This window comes from Panthera onca, chromosome C1, assembly GCF_046562875.1.
Source record: "Panthera onca isolate mPanOnc1 chromosome C1, mPanOnc1 haplotype 2, whole genome shotgun sequence".
Classification (NCBI taxonomy): Eukaryota; Metazoa; Chordata; class Mammalia; order Carnivora; family Felidae; genus Panthera; species Panthera onca.
The window spans coordinates 205,842,009-205,866,759 of NC_138346.1; the positions used below are offsets into that span (position 1 = coordinate 205,842,009).

The following is a 24,751-nucleotide window of genomic DNA, read 5'->3' on the forward strand; positions in this document are numbered from 1 at the left end:
TTGCGCGCGCGCGCGCGCACACACACACACACACACACACACACACACACCCCCCACATAAATACACGCGCAGCTGCAGCGCCCTGGGTCACACTCCCGAGCAGGCGCCAGGCAGGAGACAAAGGTCGCCGAGGCTCCTGGCGCCGCGCACCCGCCGCAGCGGAGCCGCTCCCTGGGCTCCGCCTGCCCCCGAAGCCTGGCTCAGCGAAGGCTCACCCCGCACCCCGCACCCCGCAGCCCGAGACTCCGCCCGCGCGGGCCGCGGGGTCCCCACGCAGCCGAGCTCCCTGCCCGGCGCGCCTGGGGTTAAGGAGGTTGTGCGGGGCGGGGCCGAGGGCAGGCTCGGGGCGTGATTGGCTGCGCGGCCCGGCCCCCGCGTCCTGCCATTGGCCGCTCGGCGGGCCCGCCTCCCCGAGTCTAGGCGCCGGAGCCGCGCTCGCCCGCGGGGAGCCGAGCGCGCGGCCGGGGCCAGCCAGCCGCGCCGACCGAGGAGCGCTGCCTGGAGCCGAGAGCTGGGATCCGGCCCGGGGAGCTGCGCGGTGCAGGAGCGGAGCGCGCGAGCTATGGTGAGTGCCCCGCCCCGCCTGGACGGCCCCGGCGGCGGCGCAGCGGTGGGACTCGGCCGCGCTCGCGGGGGGCTGGGCGCCGGCTGCGGCTCTCGCTCGGGAGGCGAGGAGTCGGGGGGCGCGCGGGCCGGGCTCGGCTGGCCGGGCGGCGCCGCCTCGGTTCCGTCGGGGGCCGCGCCGAGCTTGCTTCTGGGCGGCTGGCCCCAGCCGGGTTTGGAGGGCTCGGGGTGGCCGATTCGCTTCGGGGACACTTGGTGCAGTTGGGGTCTGGGGCGTCCGGAAGTCCTGGCTGGGCGTGGAGACCTCGGGCATTCCGGCTGGGTCCGCAGCGGGGTCGGGGTTGGTTAGGGAGCCGGTGGATCCAATTGGACCTGAGTGTCCCGGGACGCTGAGGTCGGTCTGGTGCTGAGGTTCGGCTTGGGGCATCGTGGGTGGCCGAGCCCAGCGCATTCGGAGGGTTCGGTCGAGGGCACTCGGGGACTGTCTATCCCACTATGGCCTACGGGAGTGGAGAATGGAGGCAGCTAGATTGGCGGCTGTCAGAGACCAGGGGACACTTGAGGACCCTGCATTCAGTGATCCGGTCTCCCCAGCATCTCCCCGTAATGGGTCCTCGGAGGAGGGGGTTGCTGAAGGGGTTAGTCAGCGACACCAAGGAGAAGGGACATGGCTGGGAGATTTCATGGGGGTTTCTGAAGCCCCAGAGAGAAACTCATGTGGTTGAGGCTGGGCTTTTTGGAGCTCTTTTAGGGAGGGGTGTTTTCTCTGGAAGGAAAAGCTTGGACCTTTCAATCACCTCCCTAGAGAGGTGACCTCCCTAGATCACTTCTGCATCTTGGGGGCGGAGGCCACCTGCTTCTCTTTGCTTTCTTTCCCCTGGGCAAGCCCTTCTGATTCTGTCTCCTAGTCCTGCTCTGTGCCCTGTGAAGTGAGTACAGGTCACCATGTAGGGCCTGAGGAGGGCATGTGCCAGCGATGATGGCTGCCAGTCCCAGCGGTACAGCCACCTCTGTTTCTCTGTGATGCTGCTGCCAAGCCTGAAGGGGCCCAGGTGGGGGCAAGATGGGACCCCTGTAGACATGAAGAGTCCCCCAGTGATTCCCCAGGACCAACCTCTGCTCCGCCCAGAGCTGGAGTCCCCTTACAACATCCCTTTCCCTTCCTCTCTCTCTCCTCTTCCTGCCAATATCTGCCTCCCCCTTTGCCATCACTTGCCTGTTCAGAGTCAGAAGCAATGAAATTATGGCTTAGAGACCATCTTGGATCCAACCTACCTCCTTGGTCAGGAATCTCTCCCCTGGAATGCTCTACTTGGATGGTTCCAGTGGCAGGGAACTCGCACCCTAAGGCCACCCTATGGCCTGGCCCTTGATTTAAAGTCTCAGCACATAGGCAATTAAAGGGGGTGAGACATTCAGGTCATATCATTTGCTCTGCCTCCAAACCCACCCTGACGTACGTTACTCAGAAAGAGAATTTTTTCCTCCTTAGAAACCACTAAAGAAAGAGAGGGCACCTCACCTTGGACACACTTTTCCGAGCCTTACAACCAAAAAACCTGCCAGGTTTTAGCATCAAACGGATTCAGGTTCAGAGCCCGGCTCTTCCACTTCCCCACAGGGACTTGGATCAAGTCAAACCCTCACCGTTAACTATCAGTTTCCTCATCTGTGAGAAGAGTTGAAAAGTCTTACTTGCAGGGGTGGAGTGGGGATTTGGTGCGATAACACAGCGGGAGTGCTTGCTCAAATACAGCTTCGTTTCCTTTCTTGTACAGTCTTAAACTCAAATTGGGAAGTTGTGTGTGACATCTGTTTGTTAGTCTGGAAGAAGGATTACAGTGTATCATGTTGTCGGGAGAAGAAGGGGACAGTGAGACTTAAGAATCACTTCTTTGTTCATCATTCAGTGAAGATTCATTGACCACTTACTATATGCCCTGTGCGGAGGAGGAACAACTGTCACAAATACTGTTAGGGGAGCTTCTGCCAGTGTGTAAATGTCTGCCAGGATCCTCATGCTAGGTGGCATATCTTCGGGAGGGGCAGAGGTATCATGCCAGGCGAGGGCCCCCTCCTGGCTGGAGAGATGAGGGAAAGCTTCACTGAGCAAGTGGCATCTGAATTGGAAAGAACATCCAGGTAGAGAAACCCGTGTGAACAGAGGACCAGGGCGTGAGACACAGGAAATTCTCTCGGAAAGGCCAGAAGGGAGCTTGCCTGGCACCTGGGCATGAGAGAGCCAGGAAGGAGGAGAGAACGTGGTCAAGGGATGTTGGTGGGGCCAGATGGCCAAAGGCTTAGGCTGAGGAGTGGATTGTAGACCCAGTGCGCACGCGTGTGTGTGTGTGTGGGGGGGGGGGGGGTTGGGTGGCAGTGGGGGAGGGGGAGATGGGGTGGAGGTGGACATCAGGCCTCTTTGGCCCCTGTCATTTGGTTTCCCCTGAACACTAGTTCCTGTGCTCATTCCTGAGGTGGGGGTGATTCAGGGCAGCTAAAGAGTTTATTCCTTGGGTCTCCTGCTCCATGAGTTTTAAACAAACCCCGCATTCCCTCTCCTCCAGTGTAGCCAAGTTTCTTTCCCCTGGCCCCCAGGTTCCAAATGGGGCTCCTTTGGAGGGTGGGTGGGGCTGTTCCCTCTTGTCCTGGCTGAATCTCCCTGATGGTTCCTAGCTACTCACCCAGGGTAGTTCTTAAAGTCCTTAGGTGGACCTCAGTGCAGGCTTGGCCTGAGGGTTCTAAGAAGGCTTTTTCTATCTCCTGTCTTCAGTTGTTTCATACCACCCAGCAGCAGGCACAGAGAGGTGAAGGAGATTGCCTAGAGTCACACAGCAAGATAGGGTCAAACATACCTCCTATATATTTAGAGGGTTACCAGGCAGACAGGTTGGGGAGAAAGAGACTCAACCCAGTGTTCCCAGTCTGCTGTTGTGGCTTCTTGAGAATGTTCCTTCACATTCCAACCTAGGGGCTGAGCTTAAAGCCACGGCTGAGGGTTGGGAATCATCTTTACTGTGAGTGGCCGGGTTGAGGACAGGGTCCAGTGCCTAGGTTTGAACACTGGATGTACCTCCAGCTTGCTGCATGACCTTGGATCAACTATTCCCCCTCTCTGCACCTCCTTTCCTACCAAGTGGGGCAGATTTGTTTTCTTAGCGGGATTATCATGAGGGTACAATCTAGGATACTATGTGGAATGCTTAAGAACTTAAGGTAAAGTGTTACTATTTGAAGATGCTAGGCCAGCCACATGTCCCCTGAACCAGTCTCTACTGGCTTCCCAGAGCCCGGTGGTACCCTTCCACGTGCAGCCAGCATCTACGCTCATGACCGGATTACTCAGATTGCTAAGTATCTGACATTGGGAGTCACAGGGCTGAGTTTCCTCAGCTAAGGACGTTGCTAAGATTTTTGGTAGACAGACCCGTTGTTCATTTTTGTTAAAGAATAAATAGGTGGTTTCCTAGACAGAATTGGAGAGACCAGACCCCATCAGGGGAGCGACAAGATTTGAGGAGTGAGAGGGCTACAGGGTGGGTTCGACAGAAGGTTTCGGGCATTAGCCAAGACATAACCCGCTTGGCTAAAGTCCACACTTTGATGTCTACAGCCAGGGAGGAACCATCAGCAAATGTTTATGAGTTTTTGTGTTTCTGCCCCATTTTTTTCCTTTTTTAGTTCACTAGGTGAGCACCCCTAGCACATTCATTCGTTCATTCACCAACCAAGTCCGCCTGGCACAATACCAGGCATCGGGGCTGCAGTCAGGGTGAAAGAGACCGATAGGTCTCTCTTCCACAGTGTGGCAGACAGGCAGGCAGATAAGGAGCAGGAAATTAGCAGTGCAATTGCTGTTGCCAAGGGGACACACGGTACTGTAGAGCAGATAAGGGAACCTCACCTGGGGATCAGACAAGGCTCCTCGAGGACATGGCATTAAAGTTGTGGCCTGAAGAATGAATGGGACCTGGCAGAGCATTCCAGGCGGAGGGAGCCGTCTGTGCAAGATGGGACAAAATGTGTGTTCCAGAATTAATTCGTCTGGGGGCTCAGAAGATGATGCTCGGGAGGTGGCTGGGGCAGGTGCACGCAGGTGGGGTCTTGTTAAAGGTTTGGGGCTCGATCCTAAGGACAGTGGGGAGCCACCCTTGAGTTCAGAGCGAGGGGAGTGATGTCGTCAGAGTTGTGTTCTAAGATGGTCACACAAGCTGCTTCGGGGTAGGAGTGGTGAGGCTGGGAGCTGGAAAACCAGTTGGAGTGACCCTGGGAGAGTTGGTGGTGGTCTAGACACTAGTCGCTGCCCCCTCCACACCACCCACACCCCCAGCATGCTGCCCAGAGTGGGCGGTGAAGAGAGGTTGCACAAAGCCCCTTTCCGCGTGGACATTGACCGTCCTCCCCACCTCCTTTCCTGCAAATAATGTGTGGGGCTCCTGGCCTCAAGGAACTTTGATCTAATAGAGGAGAAGGACGAAGTTCCCAAGTGGCTCTAAAATAAGGTAGAATATGACATTACCAACCTGGGGATACAACTGCAGAGTCACCCCGGCCATGAGTATCAGGGAAAGCTTCCCAGAAGAGGTGGCATTTGTGCTTCCTCTGGCAACAGTTAGTGGAATGGAGTGCTTCGTAGGAGCCAAGTTTTAGAGTAATGAAAATAAGGAGGTGCTGTCCTGTCCTTAAAGAGTTTTGCTCTGGGCCAGGTTTAACGAACAACCAATGTTGATTGAATCCCACTGTCAGTAGGGGTCTAGAGCCTGGGGATTCTGCCCTTTTCCCAGATGCCCCAAGGACAGGGGTGGCAGAAATATCCACAGGCCTGTCTTGGCTCACTGACAAGCCTGGGAATGACTCTCTCCTCCCCACAGAGCTGTTGGGGGATTCCTTGGGGGGAGATGTAAACAGGGGAACAAGTTTCTGAAGACTATTCAGGAAATTAGCTGAGGGAGGATCTAACTTCGGGGCTCAGAGACGGAGAGGGGGCCCTGGCTGCTAGATCTTACAACTGTAGAGTGCTTGGTTGTAACCATCTGATGCAACTTCCCCATTTTATAGGTGGAAAGATCAAGGGGCAAGATGAGGATCTCCTGTGTGCCTGGCACTTAAATGTAAACCTCTCCGACCTTCACGTGAACCCCAGGAAGTAGGTTTATCTCCGTTACAGAGCTGTGGAAGTTGACACTCAAAGATCACTTAGGGAATTAGGGACTGGAACCAGGCAGCGGCCTCCTGATTCCTCAAGATTCTGGCTTCAGTCCCAAGTTGCCACCCACTTCAGAAACTCTGCCCTCCTAGGAAAGCCCCCCTGGGGATGGGAATGGGGCTGTTGGGCAGTGGCCAGAGGCAGTGGGAGCTGATTGGGGCTGGACGGTGGCCAGGCTGGAATGTTGATACTTATCTTTCACCTTTGCACAGCACTTGACAGTTACTGAAGCCCTTTCCTCCCCATTCACGGACTGTTCTTGGGTCCCAGTGCCAGTCAGTGGCAGAGCTAGGACGGAAACTCAGCCCTGTGACTCCCAGCTCAGACCCCAGCTCCCCAGCTCCCCAGCTCCCCAGCTCCCGGCATTGCCCTGTGGGCCGCAGCCCAGGTCTCCAGCAGCCCCCTGACCGAAGATGTCCCGGGCTCCCTGCCCACTTGCCCCTAGGAGCATATGAGCAGCAGCTCCTGGCCCGCAAGCCTCCTCCCCTCTGGGCAGGATGGAACGGGACAGGACGGGGTGAGTGTGGGGTGGGTGTGGGGCGGCCGCCAGGCGGAGTAGGGTTACAGTGTAAACACTGTCATGTCAATATTTACCTCTGCCTGGAACCAGGCCTCCCTGCCTCCCACACGCTGCCCATCCAGGTGCATGTGGCCTGCTCCAAGGCCCTGGTCACTGAAAGCCAGGCCAAGGGTGGACATGGAGCTTTCAGGCCAAGCTCTGCCACCAGCTTTTTGTGTGGCCCTGAGCTGGGGGCTCTCCCTTCCTGGGCCTTAGTTTTTCCATCTGTAAAGCGATGCGGCCGGAACAGACCTACTCAGGGGGCATTTTCGGTGATAACGGGCAGGATTACAAGCATCACACTCCGGTTCAGAGCCCAGGGCTCAAGGCCGGGCAGACCTGGGTTTGAATCCCAGTGCTATCACTTCCTCCCCGTGAGACCTGGGAAGCCACCGCACCCCATTGAGTTCCAGTTTGTGTGTACAATGAGATCCTAACTAACTGTACCTGTTTTAGGGTTAGGGTGAGGCTTCACGAGACAGGCTCAAGCCCTTGGCACAGGCTACGAACTGAGTAAGCGGTGGCAATGGAGGTGGTGGCTGTTATTCCAAATAAACATTTCATGATTCTCTGAGTCCAGACACTGGGTTACGTCACTCGTGAACTGGAGCCAAGGGTGGGGTCTCTGACCGCAAGCCCTCCTGGCACTCTGGGGCCGCAGGCCGGGTCAGGGGAGCCCAGGAGCGGAGAAAGCCGCTTGGTCCACGCCACCACTCACCCCTCGCCCCCAACACATAGCTGCCCGGCCTCTGGGGCTCCTTCTCATCGGGCAGAAGTCCAGGGCTGAAATGACCTCAGAGATATGTGGCAGTGAGGGGGTGAGGGAGAGTGGAGGAGGCGGAAGGCGGAGGAAGAACGCATTTCCTAAGCAGCTATTTCACAGAAGTTCAGTGCTCATGCGGTGTTCGGTGTTCAGCCGGAGAGGAAGGGGCGCAGGGGGTGCCTGGGACCAGCAACCTCAAGGTGTGGGGAAGGGAGACCAGGGGGGTGGAGACTGCTCCCTCACGTTTTGCTGTGTCACTTCAGACACTCGGTCACCTCTCCGAGATTCGTTTTCCTCACCTCTGATCTGGAGATAGTGGGACCTCTTCTGTACAGTGGTTGGAAGTGTTAATCACACGCTGTTTCGGAAGAAGCCAGCTCAGTCCCAGCACAGCTTCTTTCATGGTCGTGGTCATGAGGACGATATGCCAGTCCTGTTCCGCGGGTCTGTGTGCTTCCCGAGGGCAAGACTGTGCATATTTTTAAATTGTGGTACAATTTCTTAAGTAAGATGCACACATCTTGCGCAGCTCAGTTTTTACAAATGTATATGCCTGCAGGGGGACCTGGGTGGCTCAGTTGGTTAAGCATCGGACTCTTCATTTCCACTCAGGTCACAATCTCGAAGTTCGTGAGTTCCAACCCCACATCGGGCTCTGTGCTGGCAGCATGGAGCCTGCTTCAGATTCTCTCTCCCCACCCCCTCCCTCTGTTCCTCCCCTGCTTGTGCTCTCTGTCTCTCTCTCCCCCTCCCCCTCCCCCCCAAAAATATATACACCGGCAGAACCAGGACCTAGATCAAAACATAGGACATTTTCTCCTCCCCGGAGAGGTCCCATATACTCCCTTCCATCCCTCTCTGTGACAGGTGGCCACTAATCTGCTTTATGTCACCCTAGTTTTGCCTGGTTTTGAACTTTATCTGCATGAACTCATAATAGGTACTCTTGGGTCTGGTTTCCTTCAGCCTCAGATAACAGTGAATGGTGTTCAGTTTGCCCACGTTGCCGCACATGCCGGAATGTGCTCCTTTCAGGCTGCACAGGTGTCCCATTGGGCAGAGGCACACGTGCGTCCACGGATGACACTCCTGCCTGGGCAGCTGTGACATTCCTGTTTTTCTCTTGGTGGACCTACACACTCCTTTCTCGCGGCTGGATCCTGGGAGTAGACCTGCAGAGTCAGAGGGTCTGTGTGTATTTCACTGTCATGGGACCCACCACGTGGTTCTCCAGGGAGGTGTCTGTTTCTGCGTGTGCTGTTCACCTCTGCCGACAGGCCCAAGATCTAGCCTGGAGTAGACTCTTGATGAATGTTTTTTGAAAGGAGGAAGGAATGTGAGTCTTTTCTTTGTCCAGGTGGTTCAGATCCACTCTGCCAGCCCTCCTCTGCCCTCGGGGCCTGGCAGTGCTCTCTCCCTAGAACCTGGGCTTTGGGTTTCCCCTGTCATTTCTCAGGGGAGGGAGGGGCCTCTGGCTCTGGAGACCCCAGACCGTGAGGCTCTGCCGGGCTGTGTAACCTCAGGTAGATCCCTTCCCTGCCCTGGTCCTAGGTTTCTCCTTCTGCACAACATGGGGTAGATTGAAGGTTTCCCCAGCTCCCCAGTTTCTAGTGGGCTCCCTTTATTTGGGAGGCATTCACGGCATGCTTCTTCATCTGCAGGATTGTACCTGCCCCACTGGCGAGCCCCAGCTGCCCCGTATCTCCAAAGAAGGACCATTGAGGAAGTAGGCAGGCCCTTCATTCTTGCTGTCCTTGGTAGGAGCCTCACTGTGAATAAGTCCTCTCTGGGTGAGAGCCCCCCAAAGTGGGCCCCTGGAAGCCTTGTCCACGGAGGCTTTGCAGAAATGGCCTTGGTATCAGGAAGACCTGGGTCTGCATCCTGTGTGACCTTAGGCAAGTCAGTCCACTACTCTGAACTGCAGCATCCTCACCTGCACAGGTGAAAGGATGAAATGAGGTCCCACCTCATTGTAGGGACCAAAGTGGATGAGGCAGTAAAATCCCTGCCCTTGAGGAGAGGTATTCTAGGTGAGGGAGCCAGAGACTACACAAGCAAACCAACCAACCACAAAGATCACTTCGGAGAAAGGGAAGAAAACAGAGTGATGTGGTGGAGAGTTAGCTGCGAGGTGGGGAGGGAGCTCCTCAAATGGGTGGGCAAGGAAGGAGGTGACATTAAGCCGAGTCCTGAAGGATGAGGAGAGGGCAGCTGGGCAAAGATGTGGGAGAGGAGAGTTCTGAACCGAGAAACAGCAGTGCAAAGGGCCTGAGACAGGGACATGCGGTTTGGATGTTATGGGCAGTAAGAAGGCTGACGTGGCTGAGCAGAGAGAGCAAGGGAAGAGGGGTGGGAAAAGGTGGGCATGGAGGGCCTTGTCAGGTGTGGGGACAGGGGCTGGAGGAGTTGGCATTTCATCCTAAGAGTGATGGGAAGCCACTGCTGGGCTCCAAGCTGGTGTGTGTGTGTGTGTGTGTGTGTGTGTGTGTGTGTGTGTGTGTGAAAGAGAGAGAGAGAGAGAGAGAGAGAGAGAGTGACTGGTTTTGGCAAGGTTCTGGCTGCTGTGCGGATGAACCGCAGGGGGCAGGAGTGACGCAGGGAGGCGGGCGGCAGGTAAAAGGGGAGCAGGACCCTAGTACTTTGACCTGTCCTGAAGGGGAGACTTCTCTTACGCTAGGATCTGAGATTTTAGCAACTACTTAGAAGGATGGAGAGAGGGAGACAGGGTATCTCAGATGGCACAGGACCTTCTGGCCGCAGAGCATGGTGGGCAAAAATTGCCTTTGGAACCCAACAGAGGTTCTCGTCTTAAAACTTCCCCTTGAACTTAGCCCTCCAGAGTGAGATCTCGGGATTCTCCCAGAGTGACCGCTTTCCCACCACCCCAGGTCACGGGGACCCAGAGAAATGAGCCGGAAGGGCACAGAGCCAGAGCCTGCCTCCCCCACTTCCGCACACCCTGCCGAGAAGTGAGGGCAGAGGAAGTGGTGGCTGCCCCGGGGATGCCCGGCCCCTCTGCCCTCTGGGCTCCCGCTCCCACGGCCCGGCGCGAGGGAATCTTGTGGCTTTGTGGTTCTGGGTGTTCCAGCTGCTTCGGATCATAAGGCAGCCGTGAGAAGGCACTAGCTCATCTTTTTCTGCATGGCTGCTCCACTTGCTGCTGGGCTTCCCAGAGTGGGGGGGGGGGGGGGGCGGGAGACAGCGAGAGGGCGTGGCAGTTCGCAGGGTCACCAAAGGGCTGAGACACCTTCTGGACCAACCTCTCCTGGGGAGACAAAGGCTCAGGACGGAACAGGGAGGAGATTTGCCTGAGGCCTCACAGGGAGTTGGAAGCAGGACTTAGATCTTCATCTCCTGGACTCCTAATTCAGTGCTCTTTCTGTTTAACATGTGGGTTTTACAGTCAACAGACGTGGTTTCTAGTCCCAGCTGGGTGACCTTGAGCCAGTGACTCTCTGAGCCTCGGTTTTCTGCCCCGTGGAAGGGGATAATAGTACCCCCTTTCTCATGGATTGGTTGAAACGATTCATGTAAAGCTCCTGGGATGGTGCACATAGTAGGTCCTCAGTAAGGGGGAGCCGTTATTAACATTATCACCGTTGTGGCTCTGTCATTCTAAGCCTGGTGACGTGCTGGGAAGAACAGGTGTGTGTGGCCTTCTCTTGCCCTGATTTCTGGTTCTGGTGAATGCACTTAAGCAGGGGAGGGGAGGAAATTCCACCATCACCCCACCCCACTGCTGCTTGCTTATTTTACTTTCCCATATAGTTAGGAGACCCTTTAACAAGGTTCTTAATTACCAACACCACCCCAACACACACACACACACACACACACACACACACACACACACACACACACGGCTCAGGTAGGCTGGAGCTGTTGTGTCTGCCTCCAGCCTGCACAGGGAGCCGACATAGACTAAATGCAGGCCTAGGATGGAACATCGCGTGGCTTCCCACCTTCTGCGTCAGGTCCCTACCACACACTCGCTGATTCCTGTTTGTACGGTGGGGCCTAAGGGTTAAGAGCAGGGGCTATGGGATTGACTTGAACTTGAACCCAGCATCCACCCACCACTTAGTTGTTGTAAAGGGCCTTTTAGCAGGTGAGTTTTTCTCTCTGAGCCTTGGGCTTCCCGCCTGCGAAGTGGGGGTCACAACTTCCTCCCTGGGTGATGGCAGACATGAAATGAGAGACGATGCCATCGGAGCACGTGTGGTGCATATACTCAGTGCTTGACTCAAAGAGGCGGGTGTCACTCAGAGCAACATTGACACATGTCCCAAATCCATTAAGCCTATTCCTCTTTCCACAGCTATCCTTAGATGTTTTCTCGATCACCCCCCACCCACCTGTCATGCACTCCCACAGCCCCTGTCACTTCCCACCCCGACTGCCTTCTGTCAGGGCATAAGTCACCTTGGGTGCAGTTTTCCACCCTGTCATGTCTCCCTGCGTCGACACAGATCAAGAGCTTGAGCTCTGGGGCCAGCCTGCGTAGGTTTGAATCCCAGCTCTGCCAATTACCCAAGGAACCTCAAGCAAAGTCCTTAATTTTTAGCCTTTGTCTCTGCCTAAGGAAAATGGGAACCATAATAGTACCAAACTCAGAGTAATTCCTGTGCAGTGTAGGATCCAGGCCTACCATACAGGAAGTGCCTAGTATATGTTAACTGGTTTTATTCCCAGATGGAGTTCTAGTAGTGCCCCTGCCTTTTCTGCTCTGTATTCCTAGCGCCTGGCAAGGGTGGGATCGGGAGGGATCTGGGGCGGTGTGTAGGGGTGTGCGTTATGGGCAACGGGGAGTTGCCTTACCAGTGAAATGGGCCTCCCTGGAAGGACTGTGCTTGGGGCCTTGGTCAAGGACTCAGGTTACATGGCGAGCTTGTTTGCTTGGCAGAGATCCCCCACAACCCTGCTCTGTGTCACCCTTCACTGGGAGGACGTGCAGACACAGCTCTTCCTAGGGAGCCCCAGTCCATGAGTGAGACCGGGCAACACGGCTCTGATACCGTTAGACCACGATCGATCAGCACGGGGCCGGGCCCGCTGCTTCAGGGGAGACCTTCTGGGCCCGGCGACACCTGGTGATTCCATGGGCGGAAATGATATAATATTAACTTCTGCCTACATTAGGGTGTTCTTCAGTAATCTTTAGTCTTTTCCTGCCAGCAGTGTTTAATAGCTTAGCTATCATGTGATGATAATGGTGTTTATTGAGTTACTTGCTGTGTGCCAGGCACGATGCTGAATGTTTTATGTGACAAATTCACTTAGTCCTCATAGCAACCCTGTGAGGTATTTATTATCAGCCCCATTTTATAGGGGGTGAGACGAAGGCACAGAGAGGCAGTGTATCTCTTGGAGTCAGTAAGTGGCAGAGCAAGATTTGAACCCCAGGCAATTTGGTCACACAGCCCATTCTTAGCTACTGTGCTAGAGTGCTTCGTCTATAACTGACTTTGCCCCACAGCCCTTATGACCGACCAGGCGGTCTCATGGACTCTGAGCACCTCCCCTTCCATGGGAGGCCTTGCAGTCAGCACAGGTGGAGGAATTACTATTAGGTCTTTCTGCACAGCCTTCCTTAAGCATCTGCTCCGCGACGAGCAGATTCAGACCTCCAGGAGAAAGGGATCTGGAAGTTAAAACCCTAAAAAAACAGAAGAGCCTGTATCAGGGAGAGGCACAGGGAGTCAAGTAGGAGGCATTCAGTGGGGAAAGGAAGGGAGCTCAGAAGGCTGAGAAAGTTGGAATTCAAATTGAATCAGCATTTGCTGAGTGCATCTTTTGTGCCAGGTGTGAGGGTGCCCTCAAGGAACTCCCAGGCCTGTGGGAAAGACAAGTAAACAGGTAAATTCCTGAACAGTATTTGAGTGTGTGGGCAGGAGCCTTTGAGGGCCCGGAGAAGTGGATGACTAAGTTGGCCCTGGGAGGTGATACTTGAGTTGGGTCTCGAAGGATGAGCAGGAGTTTGCCAGCCAGGTGCAGCCAGTAGTTGGCAGAGCGAGAATTTAAACCCAAACAGCTTGTCTTCAGAGTCTGTGTTCTCACCCACCATGGCTTGCTTGTCTCCACTACTCTGCAAGGCCTGACCCTGAGAGATGTGACCCTTCTGGTCCCAGGTCCCTCGGTGTGGGCCCTGGGCAACTATCTAGCCATTTCCCATACAACCCCTGCTTCTGTTCCTTGGAAACCTGGCCGACTCTCCTTTTCTGCAAAGGAACTGGGTGGTTGACCAACCTTTCAGAGAGGGTCTCTCTGCCTGTTCTAAGCGGCCAGGAATTGTGGTGTCTGAGAAGGACCCAGATTCCACCACCAGTGCTCTTGTGGCGGCCCAGGAGGCTTGGGGAGGTAGTGAAGCACTTCCTGTTTTGTTTTTCACCCTCCCCCCTCTTCCTCCCACTGAGCACCTGAAATGTACTTTGCATAAGGCACTTCCTCAGATTATCCCAACAACCTTGGCAGGTCGAGGTTGTTTGTCGCCATTTTAAAAGTGAGGAAGGCAGCTCAGAGAGGTTGGGCCACATGTCTGAGGTCCCACAGCTAAGCAAGTAGGTAGAAAGACCAAAATTTATACTGTGATTTGTCTAAGCCCAAGGCCTGTGCTTCAGCCATTAGGAAGCATACCAGTTTCTGATAGACCGTGTGCCTTTCTGCTGACTGATGCTTTAACCCTGTTATAACAGATAACCTCTGGGCTTAGAAGCAGGGCCCCCAGGAGTTGCCGGTTCCAGGTAACAGCGATACGATTGCATTAGTTGCCATGCTTCTCAAACTCGAGTATGCGTGAAAACCACCAGAGATTCTGATTGCTAATGCAAATTTCATTGCCCTTGTCCCAGACATTCTGATTCAGTAAGTTTGAAGTGTAGGGACCTACATTTCTGACACACTCCCAGATTCTGATGCTGGTGGGCCATAGATCACACTTTGGAAATCCTGACGTATTACCTTGTCTGCTCTGGGCTCTGTGTTGTCCTGGGCATTTTATTTTGTCTTTCAGCCGTCAGAACATTGCTTGGTGGCAGAAATTGATGCAAAAGGAGGTAGGGTGTCCTGAAAGAGATTTCTGCCAGTCATAATGAAGACATTTTTTAAAAAATATTTATTTTTGAGAGAGAGAGAGAGAGAGAGAGAGAGAGAGAGTGTGTGTGTGTGTGTGTGTGTGTGTGTGTGTGTGTGTGTGAGTGGGGATGGGGCAGAGAGAGAGGGAGACAGGATCCAGAGTGGGGTCTGCACAGCAGTGAGCCTGATGCAGGGCTCGAACTCACTAACCGTGAGATCATGACCTGAGCCAAAGTTGGACGATCAACCGACTGAGCCCCCCGGGCACCCCATAATGAAGACATTTATAACCAAAGTGTCCAAAGTTTTAATTTAATCCTCAGATTAACAGGATCAGCCTGGCTGGCTCAGTTGACTGAGCACGAGACTCTTGATCTTGGGGTTGTGGGTTTGAGCCTGATGTTGGGTGGGGAGATTATTTAAAAATAGGATCTTAAACAAACAAACAAGATTAGGAAACTGAGGCTCAGAGAAGTTAGGTGACTTGCCCAAAGACAGTTTGTAGTAGCAGAGCTGGGATTATAACCCAGATGCCTCAGCTGCCAAGGCTGCCAAAGTAACCCCCACACTGCCTCTTTTGCAGACTCTCACATACAGATTCTTGGAAGCACAGAATCTAGCTCCTCCCACCAGGTAAATATGGGAAGATTAATGGTGACAATAGCTACCATTTATTGAACACCCGTTATGTGCAGGCATAAGGTAGAGAATGGTGAGCACACAGACATGGTCTTAGGTAATCTCATGGATCTCTAATTATCAGCAGGGTGCTATGTGAGTTTATATCAGAGGGGCCCCTCCAAGGCAGAGGCTCAGGGGACCAGCATCAGGGAAGACATCTGTGAGGAAGAAATATTTGAGAAGAGATCTGAAGGATGGGGTAAGCTAACCAGGTTAGAAGATGGAGAGAAAGATTCTAGGCCAAGGGAATAGCATGTGCAAAGGTCTTGAGGTAGGTGACCTCTATAGCACGTTCATGGTAGCTGGAGTAGAAATCAAGAGCAAGTGTGACCCAAGGTAAGCTGAGAGGTAGTCAGGGGCTGGGCCCCACAAGCAGTGTAAACCAGGTAAGAGACTTAGGCCTCATCCCAAGAGCAGTGGAAGTCTCTGTGTGTATGCGTATGTATTTTCAAATGAATAAATTTTAGGCTTTTATTTTCTTTGACACCAAAGACCCCATTTGAGCTGGAAAAAGAACAGAAGGCAAACATTTATAACCAGCAGGGTGGAGGGTTCAGCAGGGCCTGGAAGGGGTGTCAGCAGGGAGGCGACAGGATCTGACTTGCCTTTTTATCAAACTCACTCTGGCTGTCCGCTGGGGATGAGGGGGCAAAAGTGGGGGTGGGAAGTGGTTCAGCCCAGGCCGGTGGTAGTAGCGGTAAGAGAGAGAGGCAGACGGAGACACTGAGGGGTAGGATTGACAGGGCTTGGCGATTGGTTGGGGTGGGGCCGGGGATCCAGCCCACTGCTCTGACAGGTGGGAACAGAGCCTACAAAGGTGTGTGAGCTGCCGTGGGTCAGGGTCACGTAGCTCAGCATCAAAACTCCTGACTGACCCAGGGCCTTCCAGGAAAACTCTGACTCAGGGCCCCGATTCCCGGCAGCTACTTCAGCAAAGTTCTTCCAGGCTTTCTGGTGGCTGTGCCCCCTCTCCGTGTCCCCCCCCCCCCAAAGACTCTGGTGGCTTCCAGGGAGGGGGATGCTTTGTGCGCACAGATTCTGTCTTTGAAGCCTCTGTTGGGGGAGGGGAGAGGGGTGGTGCTCTGACCTCCAGATTCTTTCTCTGTGACCTCTGCACTGAAGCCCTCCCCAGGCTTTTGAAGGAGCCCACAGAACCCGGGCTGGGCGGGGGCTGGAGCCACTGTGTACAAACAGCCCCTCACTGGGTGGGGTGGGGTGTTCCAAGGCTTGGAGGAGATGCCCTGCCATGGGGTGAAAGGAGTCACAGAGCCAAAGCCTGGGCCTGCCTCGTTGCCCAGTGGGGTCTTCCCAGAGGCCAGCAGATGCCCTTTCATCCAAACCTCTGAAAGTGGAAGCTGCTGGCTGCCGTTTTAAGATTTCTGTTTTCTTCCCCTAGTTAACCTTGTCTGGCACATAAGACCACTGAGATGTTCAATTAAATGACTTTCCAGCTCTGCAGGTCCCCCCCTCCCGCCCCACCGTGGTCTAAACCCTCCAGGGATCCAGGATCCAAGATAACTCCCCTGTCATGAAACTCATCCCCTCTGTTTCTGAGCCCCTATTTTTCTTAGGATTTGGAATCTCTTTGGGGTTCAGGCTCCTTTTTTTCTCATCAGGGTCTGGAGCCCACTCACCTCACCCTATTCCCTGAGCATTGCCCTGGAACTTGGACTTGGGCCTGATCTCTGGGGGCTGGGTCCGCTGCTGTCCTAGAGACCCAACACCCACAGTCTTCTGGGTTCCTGAATCTCCCCAGGGACTGGCCCTTTCTCGCCCTGACACACAGTAGGCACTCAAGAAATGCCCTCTCTTCCTCCTGCTACCCCACCCCCCAGGCCCTCGCTTTGTGTCGTCTCCTTAGCCTCCTCCCCCTCCCCAACATGGGTATTTTTGCTCAGGGAATAGTGCTCTGTGGGGCAACTGAGCCTGGAAAGTAGCTATTGTTGGCTCAGAATGTTGGGTGGAAGAAGGATGAAGGCTGAGAAGGGGCAGGAAAAACAGATCTACCCGCTCAGCCCCCTGGTCCTGCTGGGTCAGGGTGAGGCAGGTTTAGGACAAGTCTAAGAAAGTTCCCTTCCCACATTAGGGAGCTGCGGTCTGGAAACCACGGCACTAGTGTAAAATGGGCAGCCGGTTTGGAAATGAGGTAGGTTAGTGTAAGAGCCACGAGTGGCTTCATGGAGAAGCCAGGATCTCCTTGAACCTCTGGCCAACATCAGGAGGACAGTACCGGGACCCCTTTATAACTCTTTGTAACACCTGTTCTCATTGTTCTCCGACCTGTCTGCTCCATGGAGTAGGACGTAGGAACCACGGTTCCCTGAGCATTAACTTTTGAGGGCCCTGGGGGAGCAGCACATTTCATTTCATCAGGATGGACTCTCAAGAGATGGGTCCTGTTGTGTCCCCATTTAACAGATGAGGAAGCTGAGGCTGGGTGAGGCAAGGCGACTCCACAAGGCCATGCTGCTTAGAAGCGGCAGACCCAGTATCGTGGCCGACTCCAGAGCCAGAATTTCTTGTAGGGTCCTGTGGAGTATCCAATATCAGGGTGGAGGCTGGGTGTGCTTATGGCCTAGGAAGGCCACTGGGAGGGACAAGAGGAGGCCGGCAAAGGAGGACGAGCAGAAGGCTGCTCTGGAGCCCCATCTGGGGGTCTCCCTGGAGGGGAGCAGTTGGTACCCTCGGGGGAGGCAGGCAGCCGGAAGCACATTTGGAGCTGCCTCCCAGCCACTCACACCCTTTTGCCTCTTGTCTCTCCTGGAGGGGAAGTCCGCCTTGGCACGCCTGCCCTCGGCAGATGCCAAGCAAAGGATGAGCGGAGGAGGGCACAGCTTCATGGGGCCGAAGTAGAGAGGGGCTCGGGATGGAGGACAAGCCTTCTTGTAGCCAGTCTCGTGTTCATGTGGTCCCTGGGGACACATCTCTGCGTATTGAATGCCAGCTAAAGGAGAAGTAGAATTTAACATCTAAAATTACCCTTTGCAGTCAGTTCCAACCCCCAGCTGCTGTGTTGTGCTTCTTTAAAGAATAAAACCCAGAACGAAATGAGAGTGAGCATTTGCACTGGTGGTCTCTGATCCATCCACCGAAGAGATTTCTTAATGGGAACCGTTTTTCCCTTCTTTGGTGGTTTGCGCGTTCACCCGCTGTCCCCAGGTGGCGGTGAGTCAGCCGTAAAGCTCATTCAGGAAGGTCCAGAGGAGTTTTCTTCTGCATCAAGGTCCGTTTGAGCAATGCCAGGCAACACCCAGTGACATGCTCCAGGGTGGGTTGGGAGATCCTCTGGCTATTTGTGTGTGCCACCTCCGCCTCCGTTTGTCCCCTGACTTCCTGGGGCCCTGAGCCACTCAGCCACCGCGGGCAAGCTGATGAGTGATCCTCGGGTTCCTCCAGCCTGACTCAGCCCAGGCCTGGCCGTCTCTGGGGAAATGTGAGTCATTGCTTCAACCCTGAAATGTTTCTCTTTATGTGGAAAGAAGGGGGAAAGGTTCGGGGTTGAGGAGACCCCCTCTTGGTCCCCTCCAAATTTGTTTCTCAGCTATGAAGAGTGCCGTAACCGTGGATGGAGGGGGCAGCCTGACGCGGTTAAGTCACTAAACCGAATCTCCGCGGCCATCGAGGTCATCCTGGACAGAACCGTGCTGGGCTGAACAGGTGGAGGGACCCTCCTGTCGACCAACACTGGCCCCTCTCCCCCTTCCTCTGCCCACCCGGTGCCCTCAGGGGGGCATGCGGCCCATTCTGTCCCTTAACCTCTCGAACCTGATCGAGTTAAGAAGGTACATGGAGGGAAGGTACGGCAACACCCTACTAATTAGTAGCGGCTGTTGGAAGGGTTTGGCAATCTGGCTTCGGCAAAGGAGTGAGCCGAGGTGGGTTCCATCAGTTAGTGACGTCTGCCAGGGCCCGGGGTGGGGCGGTGGGGCTCCTAACCACCTTCCCCAGAGAGGAACCGAGGGGCCTGTGTCCAGTTGTAGGTCTGGGAGCCCCCATTCTTTTCTAGGTGACCTTAAGTCAATTGTTTTAACCTCTTTAGGGCTCACTTTCTCATCTGTAAAACAGGGCAAATAAATACCACCCACAGTTGTGAAAAATAAATGAGAAACCACCTGCAAAGTGTTTCCTTTGAGTCTTTACTTAGATGTCGCTTGAGGGTGACATTGGGGCCACCCTAATGAAAAATGCCCACCCTTCCCATTTTCCGTCCCCCCTCCCCTGCCCCCCCACTTGATTTTTCTCCTTAGCACTTACCATAATTCGGTCCCCCTGCCTCTGCCTTCTCTCCAAGTTAGCGTATCCACTCTTGAGGCTTCATGCTTAACTTTTCTTTATTTAATTACTATTTTTTAAATATTTATTTGTTTTTGAGAGAGAGCACGCACATGCGAATGGGGAAAGGGCAGAGAGAGAGAGAGAGAGAGGGAATCCCAAGCAGGCTGTTCACTGTCAGCCTAGAGCCTGATGTGAGGCTCCAGCTCACTAATTGTGAGATCAACACCTGAGCAGAAATCAAGAGCCGGACACTTAACTGACTGAGGCACCCAGACTTTTATTTTATTAAAAATTTTTTTAAATGTTTTAATTTTACTTTTGAGACAGAGAGAGACAGAGCACCAGCAGGGGGCGGGGGGGTGGTTCAGAGAGAAAAGGAGACACAGAATCGAAGTAGGCTCTAGGCTCCAAGCTGTCAGCACAGAGCCTGACATGGGGCTCGAACCCACAAACCGCGAGATCATGAGCCAAAGTCGGATGCTTAACCAACTGAGTCACTCAGGTGCCCCTGTTTTTGTCTTAAATAAGCATCTGATTTTGAAATGATTGCAGATGCACAGACAAGTTGCAAAGATGATAAGAATTCTCGTGTACCCCTCACCCAGTTTCCCCTAATGGGAACGTGTACTCGACCACAGTGCATCTGTCAGCGCTAGGCAACTGACATGGGGACATCACAGTTCACTAAACCACACACTCTACTTGGATTTCCCCGGTTCTTACAGCGAGGTCCTTTCTCTCTTCCAGGATCCCATCCAGGGCATCACAGGACATTTAGTTGACCAAGTTCTTTCAACATCATGCTTCCCTCCCTTCCTCTTCCTCCCACTCCTCACCCTTGCTGGCCTCTGTCGGCCACCTTTGCCTGGATTAGGTCAGAGCCTGCTTTCTGGCCTCCCGGCCTCCAGCCTGGCCCTCCAAGCTTTCCTCCTCAGCCATCTTTCTGAGACACATGGCTAGCCCGGTCACTGCCCTGCTTCAAACCCTTCCATTGCTCCCCATGACTCTGGGAGCGAGTCAGACTCCTTCATGGGAATTCTGGGGTGTTCGAAGCCTGATTCCGTGCCTGGGCCTTGCGTGTTTCTCTACCTGTTCTTTGGCCTTCCCCCAGCCTGTCCTCCCTGCTTCTCCCACACAGCCTGCTCAGCATTCCCACCTCCACCCCTTTGCCCTCTTTGTCAGTTTCCTGCCGTCAGGCTGTGAGCCCCACGAGTGTAGAGACCTTGCCTGGCTTGTTCGCCACTGTCCCTGTGGCACCTTGGACAGTGTCTGGCATGTGGTAGGCACCTGACAAATACCTGTGAGGAGGGCGTGGGGGCAGGTAAGCTCTTGATCAGATCATCTCAGACGAGCATGAAACTGCAGCAGTGACAAATGCCCTGAAGTCCTGGGGCTTGGGGGTGGGGTGGGGTGGGATTTGACCTCGTAAAGGTCAGAGGGGGCTTCTCTGCAGACGTGACACTCACTGTGATCTGAAGGAGAGGTGAGGTTGATTAGGTGGGAGGGGAGGAGCATTCCAGGCACAGGGAACAGTGTGTGCAAGGGCCCTGGGGCTTAAGGGATTGGAAAGGACGAAAGAAAAGCAGAGTCACTGGGGCCTGGGGTGGGGAGGCTGCAGATGTTGTGAAATGAGGCTCACCAGGGTGGCAAGGCCAGAGCCTGGGGTGCCTGTAGTTTTATGTTTAATTTTGGAGCAATAAGGGACCATTGAATGGGGTCAGAGAGTGAGAGAGCGTAGACAGAGAGAGAGATGGTGGGAAATAGAAGGAAAAGACAGGAAGAGAGGAAGAACTGTGACTTTGTCCCTGCATCCAAGCTGCATGACTCCACACACGTCGTGTCGTCTGCCTGAGCTTCGGGCTCCTGGTCTGTAAAGTGGGGGCAGCACCACCTACTTTGCAGGGTTGTTGGGTGGATGAAATGCCAGACACGGAAAGCCCTTTACCGGAAAGCCCTTTACCCCGTCATGGTGCCTAGTCCAGCGTCTGATAAATATCAGGTCTCCGCCCTCCCTCTGTCACCCACCCCCACTTACAAGCAAGCTGTGACAGTCATTAAAAGGCCCTCGTTCACAGCTCAGCTGTCCTCTTTGCTCAGGGCTCTTCCTGGCTCTTCCCTTCTTCCCTCCTGTCTCAGGAGCCAGGTGGGTCTCAGGAGCCCAACCAGACCTGCCTCCTGCTCTAACCAACAAGACCCTGGGATCCCGACGGCCTGTTTCTCCCAGAGTGCTGCACGGACCAGTGAGCTATGGGAAAGCCAGCTGGTGTGGAAAGGTGGTTCTGATAACTCACGCGTCCGCCCCGCCCCGGCCACCTGTCCGCTTGCTCTGTGCTAGCAATAACCGCATTTCCCAAGGACGCTGCTGTAGATGCTCTGTCGTTGTTACCCTGTTTAAGCCACAGGCAGTCATACAAGGCACAAATCAGTGTCTGCTTTTCACGGATGAGGAAACTGAGGCCCAAAGAGATGACATGATATCTCCAGGTTCCCGTAGCTTGTTGGTAGCAGAAATGGATTGAAAACTGGTCTGTGTAACTCAGAGACCCACCGTCCTGCACTGCCCCCTGTTGGAGATCGCTGGAGATCAAGGACACTGGGATTAGCAATCAGTGTTTCTTTTTTAAAAACTTTTTTTAAATGTTTGTTTATTTTTGAGAGAGAGAGGGGAGCATGAGCAGGGGAGGGACAGAGAGAGAGAGAGAGAGAGAGACAGAGGACCTGAAGCAGGCTCCATGCTGACCACCCTGAGCCCTATGCGGGGCTCGAACTCGTGAACTGCGCGATCACGACCTGAGCCGAAGTCGGAGGCTTACCTGACCGAGCCACCCAGGTGCCCCAGCAGCCAGTGTTTCTTAATGCAGGTGCTGTTGGCATTTTGAGAGAAGCAGTTTGTGTTATTTTGCAAGACTGTTGCACACACTGTGGGAATTTAACAACTATGGCCCCTGGGATTAAATGCTCGTACTCCCCAGTCATCTAACAACCAAAAATGCTGCCATGTATATACCGAAACTCCTCAGAGGGGCAGAACTGCCTCAGATTGAGGCCCGCTGATAATCCAATAAAAGGTACGGTAACCTTAATACCAGCTAATATCGAGGGTTTCGTATGGGCTACGTGCTTAACCTACATACTTTCATTTAGTCTTGTCAGATATAGATACCATTAATAGACCCATTTTACAGACGAGGAAATCAAGGGTCAGAAACAGGTTAAGTGATTTGCCCAAGGTCACACATCTCATTAGCAGTAGGATTTGAACTTGTGCTTCTGTCTTAAAGAAAAGGCCCAGAGAAGGCAGATGCTTTACCAAAGGTCACACAGCAAGTGAGTATCAGGGATGAGATTTGAACTCAGGACTTGTAGAGCAGTGTTCTTTTCATTCTATACGATGCTTAGAAGGACAGAGACGAGCCCCGCTGACTGGCTGCTGGCAAGAGGAGCCACTGGCCCGTGGATGAGGGAGGATTTCTGCCACCCTCGGCCTGGGCCCAGGCTCTGGGGACCTTGAAGTCTTGGGTCCACCACTGTCCCGTCCACCTAGACAGCTCTCTTGTATTTGCTTGCACCCCAGTTCCCTCATTCTTCTCTGTCCCTCTCTCACCCCTGACCTTGTGCCCTGGCCTGGGCCCATCACCTGCATCTCTGACCTCACTCCCCTCCGTCTCGGGAGCTGTCCTTATCTTTTGTGGGGTGGGACAGTGCAGAGGCTCAGGTGACAAAACTGGTGTGCCGAAGTGCTAGCTTGACACCAGCCATGGCCTGCAGGCTCAGGAAGTGTTGGCCGACTCTGAGCCCCCTTGTCCTTCCTGACTCTGTTCTCTGGCTGTCCCTGTCTGTCCTTCCTCTGATTCTCCTCACCGTCTCTAGCTGGCTCACCGTCTCCTCGCCTACCCAGCTGTTTAGGCCAGCCTCACTCCCAGGGCTCAACAGCACCACCTCCCGGTCTTCTGTGCCGACAGTTGGCATTGTCATTTTTGTCGCGAGGTCTGGAGCCTTGGAATGGGGCGCATGGGAGGAAGGTCCCTGGCATAGCCCCACTTTGAGCCCTTGGTCTGCCTTGTGCACTGGCCTGGTGAGAGAAGCTGACTGGCCTTCTGCCCTCACAGCGTCCTCTGGTGTTTCCATGGCACCCGTGCCGCCAGGATCCCCTGGCTTCTGCCGGGCAGAGGACCACCGAATTCCCCACAGGGTGCCCGCAGTCATGGAAAGGAAACGTCTGTTAGGAGGCCAGAAGTGGGCAGCACTGACCTGTCCCTAACCCTTACAGAGGGGAGCATTTCTCAGCTCAGCGAGGGTGTGGGGTCTTGTGGCTTCACCCCCACATACCCCTGCCCCCAGCCCGTCTCCCTCGAAGCCACCGTGAGACTTCACTCTGAGCCTTGGTTTCCTCATCTGTAAATGGAGATACGATACCTATCTCAGAAGTTGTCCGGCTGCGCAGGTGAGCCATGTGGGGGCAGTGGTCAGTGAGCCTGGGGAAGTGCCCTGGGAGCCTCAGGGAGGTGGGGACACAGGTCCAGACCAAGGAGAGCTAGCCAGGGACACAGCTCTGTTCCATTCGGACTCGGGAATCAGGCGGATCTACCCCTTTTGAGCAGAATGGTCTTGAGGAAGCGCCCTTCCCTCTCTAAGCCTCAGTTTCTCTTTCTCTAAAATGAAGATAATGCTTCCCGTGTGACAGGATTTCTAGGAAAACAGAATAAGAAAAGCCCAGTGCCTGGCCCAGTATACAGTAGGTGCTCATTAAGTGTTGATTACTGTTGAAGGCACTGACTGGCCACAGGGAAGGATATCTCCCGTGGTCAGCCCTGTCTGCCCAGGCGTAGATCCCTAACAGACCCCCTTCGTGGGCAGGGCTGCTGGCGCCCCCAGGACTTGTGTCTCCCATGAGGGATTCCTCTTGTGTTACTCACACAAAGACTTCCCCAGGAAGGCCGAGCCCCTCTCTGTAAATGTCCCAGCCTGTTATCTGGCCTTCCCTGAAGGTCCTTATCGATTTCTGGTTTGTGTTAGGTTGTTTGTGTCGTGTCTTATCTCTCTCAGGAGACAGGGGCAGCCTGGTGAGTCAGAGTGGCCTGGGTTTGAGTCCCCAGCTCTGTCACTGATCGGCTGTGGGACGCCACCGGGCAAGTGATATCACCCCTCAGAACCTTGGTTTCCTCCTTTATAAAGTGAGGATAATAATACCTCCTGCACAGGATGGTCACGAAAATGCCTGCCGGAACCTGGCACGGGACAGATGATGCAACGCCGAGGGCTTCTCCAGCCTTCTTCCCCTTCTCCAAACCGGGAGGCCCACAGCAGCAGCAGGCCCCTGTGCCCTCTGACCCAGGGCAGGAGAAGAACGTTGCCTGCGATCTGCCCCAGACATTGGGGTAGTGGTGGCAGCACAGCTGAGCCCCAGGCTGCTGGCAGCTCCCACTACTCCCGTGGCCTAGAGGAGGCTGGGACCTCAGGAAGAAGCGTCCCCACAATGGTGGAGGGGTGGAGGGAAGACACCAGTGAGGTTCCTGCAGGGACATGGGCGAGTGTGGAGGTCAAGGGCACAAGCTGTGGATCAGGCACACACTTCCTCCAGCTGCCAGGGGGCTGTGTGACCCCGTATACATGACTCAACCTCTCTGAGCCTCA

General features: G+C 54.5%; 1 protein-coding gene across 1 annotated transcript in view; it reads left to right on the forward strand.

Moving 5' to 3' along the window:
• The first annotated feature begins 119 nt into the window (after nt 1-119).
• The window catches only part of ECE1 (endothelin converting enzyme 1), a 113,299-nt gene continuing 88,667 nt past the window's right edge, over nt 120-24,751 (forward strand). Inside the window, exon 1 of the mRNA XM_060626013.3 lies at nt 120-566. Within this exon, the coding sequence (XP_060481996.1) occupies nt 564-566 (3 nt within the window). The 5' untranslated portion in view covers nt 120-563. The remainder of the gene's footprint in view (nt 567-24,751) is intronic.